This window comes from Lactuca virosa, chromosome 2, assembly GCF_052849685.1.
Source record: "Lactuca virosa cultivar CGN04683 chromosome 2, Lactuca_virosa_CGN04683_v6, whole genome shotgun sequence".
Taxonomy (NCBI): Eukaryota; Viridiplantae; Streptophyta; class Magnoliopsida; order Asterales; family Asteraceae; genus Lactuca; species Lactuca virosa.
The window spans coordinates 186170508-186182682 of NC_136427.1; the positions used below are offsets into that span (position 1 = coordinate 186170508).

The window sequence follows — 12175 nt, forward strand, 5'->3', positions numbered from 1 at the left end:
TTTGTTTACAAAAACGTGTTTGGATATATTTTTTATAAAATACGTGTTTGTATACATTTCATATATAAACGTGTTTAAATACAGTTGTGTTTATTATAAAATAGGTGTTTATAAAAAATATAAAAATATGTTTTTATAAAACAAATGTACACAAGCACTTATTTGGGTGCATATAAATATGTTTTTACAAAATGTATTTATAATAAAAACGATGTTTGTATACATTTTTTCTTGTAAAATACGTGTTTTTATATATTTTTTTATAAAAATAGATTTGTATATATTTATGTACTTAATAAATACCTATTTTTTTAAATAGGTATTTCGTATACAGAAAAGTTTTTATATATAAAATATAAGGTTTTTTATGTGAATATATGTTTTTTTATATAAATATGATTTTATAAAGAAAAAATATATTCAATTTTTTTTTGAGAAAAAATGTTGTAAAAAAACTAAATTTATGATGAATTCATAATAAAATTCTGAAATATGGGCCAAAAGGGTAAATTTTGGATCAAATTTATAATAACATTTAAAATATAGGCCAAAAATATAAATTTTGGACCAAATTTGTAAAAAAAATTAAAATCTAGGTCAAAAATGTAATTTTTAAAAGTTAGATGACCTGTTATTCAGGTAAAATTGTCAAATTGAATACGATTACCGACTTTGAGACTTAATATAATAAAATATATACATAAATACTAAATCGATTATAAGACCAATATATATATATATATATATATATATATATATATATATATATATATATATATATATATATATATATATATATATTTTAAAAAATCTGTATTTTCCAACTGAAATGAAATATGACTACCGAAATCGAGTTGTACATTCAGAATAGTCTTAAAGGAAATGAATTTTATCTCTTTGATAGAGATAATTTTAGGAGTTACTTTTTAACCGTTAATTTTGACAATCCATAGACCAACAAACATTGTGAATCACAAAAAGGAATCAGAATTAGAAAAAGATTCAATTTTTATCATACAAAAGAGCAACTAAAAGTATCAATTCTCTTTGTGTAATTTTGCAAAACCTGAAAACCCTTAAAAGGCACGTCCAAACACCCCATATGTGTCGATGCAAAACCAACTCACAATGAAACCTCACAATTTGAGCACAAGACGAAGATATTGATCATACCATCTTGTGCGCATCAAACCATTCGGAGCGTCGGAGAAGAAAAGCAACCCACAGTTATGGCGGACGACGATGACGACGACTCTTTCGGTGAATTCACATTCGCCTCTAACCAGCCGACGCCTAATTCCTCCTCTCAGATTCCAGCCACCACCGGCGACGACGACGATTGGGGGGATTTCAATTTTGTCGGAAACAACGCAACAGATCACAATCTTAATTCTCCACAGCCGCAGCCACAGATACAGACAACGCCAAAGTGGGAAAAGATAAAAGGAGCTTTGCCGCTATCTCTATTTGGAGGTGAAGAAGAGGAGGAGGAGGAAGATAAGAAACCGGTTATGCCTGTGGCAGGAAATGATGTTAAGCAATCATCTTTTCCTGGTAATAGTGGTTTTCCATCCAATAACAATAATGATAAAAGTAATGCTAATCTGGGTATCAATGACCTGATCGCGGATCTTTATGGTCCGAGACAGCAGCAGATGGCCACAAAGGCGGCCGATAATGGCAATGGATTGGACTCTACTGCAAGAAGTTCATCTGTATACAAGGATCCCCTTTCAAAATCGGAATCCTTGAGTTCTTTTAGCTTTCATTCAGTTGCCACAAAGGCGGCCGATAATGGCAATGGATTGAACTATACTGCAAGAAATTTAGCTGTATCCAAGGATCCTTTTTCAAAATCGGAATCCTTGAGTTCTTTTAGCTTTCATTCAGTTGGTGCTTCTGGGTATCATGGATCTGATGATGAAGGCGGCTGGGAATTCATGGATGCTTACTCAGAGTCCAAGTTAGCGCAAAATGGGAAGGATAATAAGGTAATGATTGTTGCTTCATGTTAGTATTGAGATCGTAATCCCTTTTCTGGAATTTCACTTGATGCATCTGCTTACAATTACACTCCGCCATAGGAAAAGAGTGCACCTTGACTGTTTGAATCCTCTCTTTTAGGAACGTTCTGAGAAGACTGTGTCTCCTCCAAGTCTACAAGATGGCTCACATGGGCCTAATGATCCGTTAGGAACACCAAACAATGGTTCGCATAGGCCTAATGATCTATTTGGAGCACCAAACAATGGAGTTTTTGTTGAATCTCATGTAACTGATAGTGGATTCAACTCCAAGCCAATCACAAACATTCAGAATGGCTTTGCAGCTGACATAAAAGCTAATTCCAAAGATACCACAAATGAGTTAAATTCAAATCCACTAGGTAGGAGTGTTGATAGTTTTGGGGAGTTTGAGGCTGCATTTATGGAACAACCATCAAAGAAGAAGGTACACAATCACATGGCTTTTTTTTTAAGTCTTTTTGTCATTTCTTGAAAATATGTGGCACACGTTTCAATATCAGTGTTGAATGAAGCAAATGAATTAGATTCAAATCTTATGAAGCAAACATATTAGGCTATTTTAAGGTGGTCTTGATGAGAGATAACTGGGACAAATTCTTTCAAATGTTGCTTAGATGCATAATGTACAATCTGAGTGTCTGTTTTATCGCATAATATCAAGGCCATGATTATCATTCCATTACATCCAGTTCATCCATAAATCCTACTCACATTCATCCAAAAACTCCATTTGATTCTGTTCCACCAGAAAACTCTGTTTTATCACATTCAGAGGTGTATGTATTGTATATTACATAATGAAATATGCACATATGTAAACAATCATGAAAAACACTTAAAACATAAAGAATCAAAAGGCATAAGTATCATTTGCATATGCATAATGCATTTAACAAGAAATCACCTATTCTGTTACAACAATGTTGTCTCTTTTATTTGGTTATATTAGGTAAAAATGAAACCTAGCACTACTTATAAAGAGGTAAACCCCTCCTTGAGGTTTTCTTATACGAATATGCACATGTGCATTATAGCATATATAGCCATATGCTATAATGCACATATACATATACATATGGCATATGCTGTTGTTGTTTATATATTTTAAACAGAAATATAGCAACCTACTTCTCGTTGCAAATCTATATGTTTTAAACAGCAGAATTTGCAACCTACTCTAGGACTACTTTTTGTAGATTTGAAACCTAACATAACTTGTGAAGATGTAAACTCCTTTTGAGAGTTTTTATTGCACATGTGCGTAATTTATGGTTGTTCAATAAAAGCATTATAGGTGATTTCTATGATATGAAGTGTTATGATTTCCTAATTCTGTGGATAGGAATTTCCGATTTGTATGATTCCTCTCTTCTGTGTATGAATATGAAATCATTTTTCTCTATGATTTGTGATTTCTATGAACATTCAACTCTGGATCCTGATGTTTCGGTGTTTCCTCTTATATGTTATCTTCCATTCTGGATTATGATGATTTCTATTGCTAATGATTACTGAACGATTTTTTCTGTTTTGAAATTGCACAAATTAGCACTACCAATTACCAAACTTCATTTAATTCGTCAGTTTGTGTTAATTATCTCAAGAACACTAAAACTTGATTAAGGGCCCAAATTCTCCTTTCTCTCTAGTCTCTTTTTATGGTGAAATTCATTAAAAAAAGGTGATTAAGGGATTTAATCTTCTCTTTCCCCTCTATTTATAGCTTCCTTAGGCTAATTAACCACCAGCTATCAAAGTGAGTTCCCCAAACTACCCTCCCTAAACTTCCAATTACAACTTCAATTACACTTAAATGACAACATATTTTGTCCCTTTCCGTAACATAACTTCCATGTTATCTTCCCCAAATCTTTTAATTAATTATATAGTTGATCAAAACAAATCCCCTTTCCTTCAATTAATAAGTTATGCCCAACATTTTAATTACTTTTACGCAATTATAAACTTAAATGAATCAAAACTGTTACTCTGTTATAGGGTTGACATTAGTTATCAACTTATCATACACTTGATTGATATCCAGGTTTGACCACGTCTAATTTGAGGTTGACCTAAACATGCAGGAAGTATCCGATGATCTATTTTCATTTCCAAATGGACTTAATGATGATTCACACAAGGAGAAGAACAATGGATTTGATTTCAGACAAAGTCCAGTGGCTCAAAACATTGTCTCCTCAGTGTCATTCTCTCAAACTGAGTCAAACAAAAGTAAAAATGCCACAGTGTCACAACCTTCTGTTGAGGGTAATGATGATGAAAATGTTGGGAAATCTGAGATATCATTTCAAGAAGCTGGATCAAAGCCACAGGTAGATTTAACTATTTAAGCTTGCTTAATGTTTATCATTTTATTTCCTACCATTATATCTTTTATTATAGTATTTTCATTCATTCACCTAACTTCTAGTGAACCTAATTACAACTTATGGTTGAAAAAATCTCAGATAGTTTGTTACCAATATTCATGTCATGAACCCTTTTATTAATTTTATTTTTATGATTCTTTGATTGTTGTAGGGATCCGAGCCAAGTCCAAAGAATTATAAACAACCTGTGCCACTTTCCATTTTTGGCATTGAAGAGGAAACTGAAGTTGATAATTCCTTAAATCTTGAGCATGAATTGTTTAAATCATCATCATCACATGGGAAACACATGCGTACTCTTAGCTCAAATTTATCAATAAATGATATTTTATCCGATTTGTACAGCCAATCAGAGCCAATCAGTTCTAATGTAGTGAATAATGATGATGATGATGATGATGATGATGATGATGGTGATGATATTTTTGATGATGGTTCATGGGAATTCAAGGATGCTTCCTCTCAATCAAAACCTCAAAATCAGAATTTATCATTTAAAGAGAAACTAAACAATTTCATTGATTTATATTCCAATTTAAAGGATGAGTTATGTTTTGTTGCAAGACACCATCTTCATGGTCTAAAGGTCAGTGCTCTACTAATAATGTTTTTAATTTAAAATATTGATTTAGTAAATCACTAAATTGGTGATTTCTATATTTTTATCTAGAAAGCTCAAATCACTGCTACTCTTGCTGGTGAAGAGATGAAAGTGGCTGCTCTCGATAAACAAATTCAGGTTTTAAAAATTTTTTAATATGTTTTATTTGTAAATTCGACGATTATGCAACATTATATAACAATAGTAACTTATTTTGCATATTGTAGGAGGCCTTTGAGAAGCTTCACCAAAAAGATATAATATCCACAGAAGTCCATGAAGATGATGACGTGGCACGAGTTATTTCTTTAAACCAATATATCAAAACTCTCCATGAGCCACATTTTCTAATATTCGACTCAGAATATAACATATCAAGAAGATTGCCATTAGTATGTAGTTATCAATTTATATAAATATAAAGTTTCAAACTTTTTATTATTGCTATTATTTGTGATTGAGGGATTATTAGCATAAAATCTAACTTGTATCTTGTGATTAGGCAGAATCAGATTTGCAAACAGCCATTGACCTCATCAACCACATTACAAGAGTGTTGAAAATTATAAAATTAGCTCCAAAGGGCGAAGCATGTAATTATGTCACTCAATGGTTTAAGGTGATTCAAGTATGCTCTCAAGAACTCAAACATGCCACATGGATTTGGAATCAATCATTACAAAAGAACATCAATCATCAAATACTCTCTCAACAACAAGGTACTTTTTGCTTTTTGCTATGATGAAATTTATGATTGTGTTATAACTTATAACACAATCTCAAATTTAATCTTTTTTGTTTGTTTCAGGTAAACAGTTTGTGAATGCCATTGGAGAGATTTATAGAGTGGTGGTGATATTAGGAGCAGCAGTCAAGTTTTACAAACCGTGGATACTGTTAAATGGTGTAAATTTAGAGGGGCTTTATGGTCTTTTAGCAGAATGTGACTCTCTGTGGTCAACTTCAGGGCTTGAGGAGGTTATATCTGTTGACTCTTTATCAGAGTCCATTAGTCATATTCGAAATCTTGATGAATTTTCAATTGTCAATCTTGATGAAGAGGAATCTCAATGCCAGCTGTCACTTTTATCACCACGAATAGTCCCAGGTGTGTAAATCAGTGAATAATTAGAGTAGCAATTGAAATTACCAAACTGACCCTGTAATTGTTTTTTTGTGTTGTAAGCAGAAATGAAGATGGTGATATGGAATGGAGATGCATATTTTGTAACACTTGCAAATTTATGGGCGAATTTAATCAGCCCTGATCCTCCAAAGTTGACATAAATGGTGTTCTTCAATATGAACAAGGTGTGTAGATGATGTGTGTTATTTAAGGGTAAATAGATTAGTTATTGTTTGATGATTTTGCAGCTTGTTGTGGACTATATAATAATATATATAGTTTTGCAGCCATTGTATGTTTTGGAAATATTCTTATTAAAATTTGAAAAAAAAAGGTTTATTTAGAAAGTGTTGTCAGTGTAGAAGATGTAATACAAGTATAGACCAAAAAGTGTTGTTATCTTGGAATGCTACAATCAAGTGATTCTTTAATAAATTTATTTTGTTTTTTTAGTTATCTTTTTTAATAGTATAAGTTTTTATTCTCATGTTTTTACTATTATTTTTTGTCATGTTGTTAGTGTAGACATTTTCCTTGAATTAAATGATTAAATTGAAATGGGTGTAGGTATATCTATCCAAAAGGAATTCAGTGAATTATATATGTTAGATAAATATTTACTTCCAAACATGGTTTCATATTTTTCCTTGTAATTACTTAACTCTTAAATGTCATTTTGATCATTGTCCAAGTTACTGTGTCATAAGAAATACTTGAATTGATCGTGTGAGTAATTATTGTACAATTTTAGAATGATGTAATTATAATTTTAAAAGCGTTTGTACGTTAGAGATAGTTTAAGAAGAATCAAATATGTGCAACTAAATATTCTCATTTGAATACAATTTACAATTTCACCTTTTATCTTTGTTATATATTTCATTATGCATCTTTGCTTCTTATAAAAGGTAAAAATATCCCTCATATTTGTTTTAAATCAAAAAATAAATTACAACAACATATCATAATTTAATAAGTAGTAATAATAACCATATAGTAAAGGGTTTATATAACAAAATTTAAAAAATAACAAATTGTTAGTAACTAGAAAAAAGTAATTGTGGTTTATATTTTAAATAATTTATAGTTAAGATATAAAATTAATGATTGATTTATTATATATCTCTTGATAGTTACACTTCGTATGAGATTTTTTGTATTTTATTATGTTTTCAGTTGTTTTGTCTTTTGTCTTTGATTTTTTGATGTTGTATTTTTATTTTTTGTTGTCTTTTATTATATTGTTGTTGCCATTATTATTAGCTTATAATTATTATTGTTATTATGATTACTATTCAAAAGACATTAATACAAAACTTAAAATAAATAATATTTCTAAAAGCATATGTCGATTATTAAAGTATATCGATTAATTTTTATAATTGATGAAAATATGTGAGTTATGTCATGATTGGTGATAGATATCAATTGTTAATGTCATTATTTATTTGTCCCTAAGGCGAATGGGTATCCTTACAATACATTTAAGGGTGAAAACGATATCAGATCATCATCATGTATTTTCACAACACATCTATTATACATTTGAGAGAGAGACTCCCCAAAGCATCTTTGACCACCATCACTCCACAATACAATACAATTATTATGCTTTGGGATGATGTTCATTAGTAAAAATCTCATTCACATAAGATTTCTATGTGTGAAAAAGCCTCCGTACCGGATGACCTAAAGTTTAATTAAAATATTTAGCATTTGAATACACTGAAAACTAGATATTTTAAATTTATTGATTGTAAAACTGATTGGTGGGACATCCAAAAGTAGTAGGGTTTTCTTTTCTTTATAATGGAATGAATATACGATATTCATTGGTAATTAACTAATCAATAGATCACACTATTAGTTGAGTCGATCGAAATAAAATCCACCAACAAACCTATAAGAAGAGACGGATGATAATTAATTATTATCTTAAAAAGCCGAAAGTTGTACTTTGCACATGGGTATGTTTTTTAAGCGTTTTGTTTATGTAACACTTCATTTCCAAAAACTCTATTTTTGGAAAGTTCTTGTTTAAAAAAATCTTCAACAAATTGGAAAACTCTCAGTTTCAGAAAACTTCAACAAAGTGTATATTCACAAAAAAAGAGTTTGTCTGTCCCTTTCAATGCTATTTTAAGAAACACTACCTAACACTTAAAAAAAAAACTTATGTATGACAAATTGAGCATTTATAACATCAGAATTTATACCATTTTTAATCATCAGTAGTAAACAGCAACAAATTGTTGAACAATTACAAAGTTAGAAATATGCAAATTGAGATGAATCAATACATGGCAAATTTTGCTTTGGTTTTCTCAAACACTTGTTCAGCAATCATTGCTCCATTCCCATCTGCCTTTTTAATCTCCAAATTAGCCTTCTGATAGAATCCAGTACCTCTCAATGCATCTGCAATAAAATCATCAAATCCAATTGCAATTGCTGCTTCAGCTTTAGCTCCATAAACCAACCTCTGCAAATAACAAATAAAGATTAAAAAAAACTTCAAATGAATATATAAAATTCAATATTTAAAAAGAACCTTAATTCTTGAAAGATGAATGGCACCAAAGCACATTGGGCAAGGCTCACACGAGGCATATATCTCACAGTCTGAGAGCTCGATTTGGTTCAGCTTTTTACATGCCTGAGATTAAACAAAATATAAAAATTAAAATACATAAACAAAATACAATAGTCAATATGCAACAAGATCAAGATCAAACCTCTCTTATTGCTGTAACTTCAGCATGTGCAGTTGGATCAGTGTGTTTTAGAACCATGTTATGGCAACTCACAACAACTTCATCATTTCGAACCACAACTGCTCCAAAAGGGCCTCCATCTCCACAATCAACTCCTTTGTAAGCTTCTTCAACAGCTCTTGTCAAGAATTTGTGGTCTCTATCCTTCACAGCTGCTCAAAAAAAAATCACCAGAATTGAAATCTTTATAGGTAATGCATTAATCACTTTTATTCACCATTCATCATTGTATCTTTTTATCTTACCTTCCTGGTGTCCAGCAAAAGCAGAAGCAACTGCGATGGTTCCATCTTTAGTTTCAACAACTAATCAATAAAAAGAAGAACAATGAGACCAGATTTAATTATAAAACTAAAGATCCAACTATAGCGATTCAGAAACCAGTTAAAATGAAAGAATCCCAACTACGATTTTGATTTTAGTGTCTAATGATCATTTAGTGCAATTGGAATATGTACGATTGCTGAAGGGGGATTTAGCCTGTGATCGAATACAAGTTTTGCAAAAATTTCATACCAGGGTTTCATCTTAACATCAATCATCAGATTGTGGATCCTTTTAAAAAAAATAGATATAGTTATAAATGCATAATATATAGTACTATCATTGACTTAGTTCCATCTTTGATGTTTACTCTTTTTCGTAAGCTGTCAAGTCTAAAGTAGTAAAAGTACTACTCCATGAGAAGATCATTGACGCAAACACAAAACTAAATACGAAAACAAAATTATGAAAACTGTTCAACTATGAATTGTCAATTTCGATACCTAACAAAGGGAAAATGGGATCTATTAGGTAAATACGAAATTAAATTGGGGATCATCAGACGAAAATCCACCACACAAGAAGCAATCAATGATATAAAATGAAGATCGGAAGATCGACGGGGACATTACATGATCAACAACATTGAAAGCAAAAGCAAAAGTACGAAAAAACGAAAAAGGAAGGCCATGTGGATGGAAAGACGATCGAAAGAAATGAAAGACTCACCATTAGCATCCTCCATGTGGGGTTTCAGGAAAGGTGAGTTGGCGTCAATGGGTTTGATTCAAAAGAACGCAGAGAAATGATGAATTGTGATTTGTAAAGATAACGAGAGAGAAAGAGATACGTGGAGAAAAGGTGGAAGTCGGTCCACTTATGCATCTGCTCTCAATTTTAAACCAGAACTTTGGGGATTTTTGATTTTTTAATAAGTATTATTAAATTAACACAACCATTTCTTTTCCAAGATAATGTGGTTTGCCGTGAACGTTAGCACATGCTTGATAAAATTAAGGAAAAATAAATATTAATATCAATATAAATTATATAATTTGGTCTTTTTATTTATATAATAATATACAATTTTCGATACAGTCAATCCTAAGCATTTCCTACATTATTTTGATCTACATTAATTGTATATAATCTTTCTATAGTTCCCTGCTCCATTTTCTAGTTTAGAAGTCTCTTCACTATTGATTTGTGATTATATTTTAAAATAATTCTGTAACGTCCCGAAAATTTAAAGTAAAATTTTTATTTTTAAAACAACAATTTATATGACAACTTCTTCTCAAAACCATTTAGGATAAAAATAGTATATAAACACCATAGTAAAAAGTATCAATGTGGAATAAACTCCGGGGGATGTTGTATAGTCATGACGAGCTCTTTCCTTCCGAATTGGAAGTACCTAAACCATAAACATAAACCGTAAGCACAAAGCTTAGTGAGTTCCCCAAAGTACCACATACAACATATATACATATAACAACACGTAGCTATGTCAGGTCCGTATCAACCCCCATATGACAACAAATAGTTGTGTCGGGTCCGTATTACCCCCCGTATGACTACAAATAGTTGTGTCAGGTCCATATCAACCCCCGTATCAACCCCATATAACAACAAGTAGTTGTGTTGGGTCCGTATCAACCCACATACATAAGCATACAAACATATAAGCGTGAATCATAAAGACAACAAGTACATACAAGCATATCAGTAAGTGTCAAAAAGGCCGTTACTATCCTACAACATAATCCGGTGGGCCGACATTGGTGTCTTCGACCCACAAGTACAGTGAGGAGACTCACCTGAACTGTTCAACAAAAGCCCAACAACTACCTCAACAATAAAACATCCCAACCCAAGCTTCCTAAAGCCAACCGAAACAATTCATTGGCCAAATGTTCAATTCTACTTTAATTATGACCAAAAGTCAAACAGGTCAAAAGTCAATGGTCAAAGGAAGTCAACAAAAGTCAAAGTCCATGGCAGCTGAGTACGCCCAACGTACTCAGCTTACGCCCAACGTACACGATCTCAACCTAGTACGCTAAGCGTACTCCCAAGTACTCCCCGCGTACACATTAAGCACTTTATCCTTTAAGGCCTTTTGTCCAGAGCTTAGATCTAGACTCAAAACATCGACTTAAGTTATAAAGTTTCCACCTTTTTATGACTTTTCGTGGCTAGAAAATATCCAAAAGCTAAAACCCTAACTTATTTATCCATTAAGACATCTTAACTCTTGCATGGAAGGGATATAAGGACCAAGATCACATTTTTATGGTTCCTAATAGCTCCATAATGGATAAAGTTTCCAACTTTATCCATTATAATGGTCTAAAAGATCAAGATCTAGTCTTTTAAGTATCAAAGGGACCAAAGGTGCATCTTTCTCAACTTAATCCATTAAGTCCAAGTCTCCAACCTTTAGATCTGAATCAATATGATGTTTAGATGGATAAAGTTTCCAACTTTCTCCATAACAAGATCACAAACTTTCAAAATCTAAACTTTATGCACTAAAGTTACCAAAAGCTCATAACACCCAAAACTAGCTACATCTAACAAATGCATCATCAAGATTCAAGTTTTATACCTCTAGAAGAAAGATCAAGGTGAACAAAGTCTGAATCTAGAAGCTCTAATGCAACCAACACTTCTCCAACGCACTCCAGGTATACCTAGTATGCTCAGCGTACATCCTGTACGCCCAACGTACTCTAGGTATGCCTAGTATGCCCAACGTACATCCTGTACGCCCAACGTACTAGACTAAGCCCAAAAGCCTTCCTAACTTCAAACAGTCATAACTTCTTCATTCCAACTCCGTTTTCAATGATCTTTATATCCACACAAAGGTATTGAGGAGCTCTACAACCATATCTAATTACTTTTGAATTAAAACACATCGAACTAAAATCCTTATGTAACGTCCCAAAATTGAAGACCAAAAATTTCATTTTTATAACACTAAACCA

At 31.9% G+C, this 12175-nt stretch overlaps 2 protein-coding genes across 2 annotated transcripts; one reads left to right on the plus strand and one right to left on the minus strand.

The window, feature by feature from the left end:
• Window positions 1–1049: 1049 nt before the first annotated feature.
• LOC145159845 (uncharacterized) lies at window positions 1050–6596 on the plus strand. The gene is made up of 9 exons (XM_079078890.1): window positions 1050–1991; window positions 2125–2451; window positions 4112–4360; window positions 4569–5003; window positions 5088–5156; window positions 5246–5410; window positions 5521–5737; window positions 5827–6126; window positions 6208–6596. Exons 1-9 carry the CDS (start codon window positions 1230–1232, stop codon window positions 6303–6305), a joined length of 2622 nt encoding a protein of 873 aa, XP_078935016.1. The 5' UTR covers window positions 1050–1229; the 3' UTR covers window positions 6306–6596.
• A 1742-nt stretch (window positions 6597–8338) lies between these two features.
• LOC145159846 (guanosine deaminase) lies at window positions 8339–10068 on the minus strand. The gene is made up of 5 exons (XM_079078891.1): window positions 9912–10068; window positions 9164–9223; window positions 8880–9070; window positions 8696–8800; window positions 8339–8626 (listed from the first exon to the last, which is right to left on the minus strand). Exons 1-5 carry the CDS (start codon window positions 9925–9927, stop codon window positions 8438–8440), a joined length of 561 nt encoding a protein of 186 aa, XP_078935017.1. The 5' UTR covers window positions 9928–10068; the 3' UTR covers window positions 8339–8437.
• Between the last annotated feature and the right edge of the window lie 2107 nt (window positions 10069–12175).

Coding starts and splice junctions, on each gene's coding strand:
- LOC145159845 (XM_079078890.1), top strand. CDS start 1,230: ATGGCGGACGACGATGACGACGACTCTTTCGGTGAATTCACATTCGCC. Junction 1,992..2,124: donor AAAATGGGAAGGATAATAAG/GTAATGATTGTT, acceptor CCTCTCTTTTAG/GAACGTTCTGAGAAGACTGT. Junction 5,004..5,087: donor ACCATCTTCATGGTCTAAAG/GTCAGTGCTCTA, acceptor ATTTTTATCTAG/AAAGCTCAAATCACTGCTAC.
- LOC145159846 (XM_079078891.1), bottom strand. Junction 9,071..9,163: donor TTTTGCTGGACACCAGGAAG/GTAAGATAAAAA, acceptor TTTTTTGAGCAG/CTGTGAAGGATAGAGACCAC. Junction 8,801..8,879: donor AAGTTACAGCAATAAGAGAG/GTTTGATCTTGA, acceptor GTTTAATCTCAG/GCATGTAAAAAGCTGAACCA.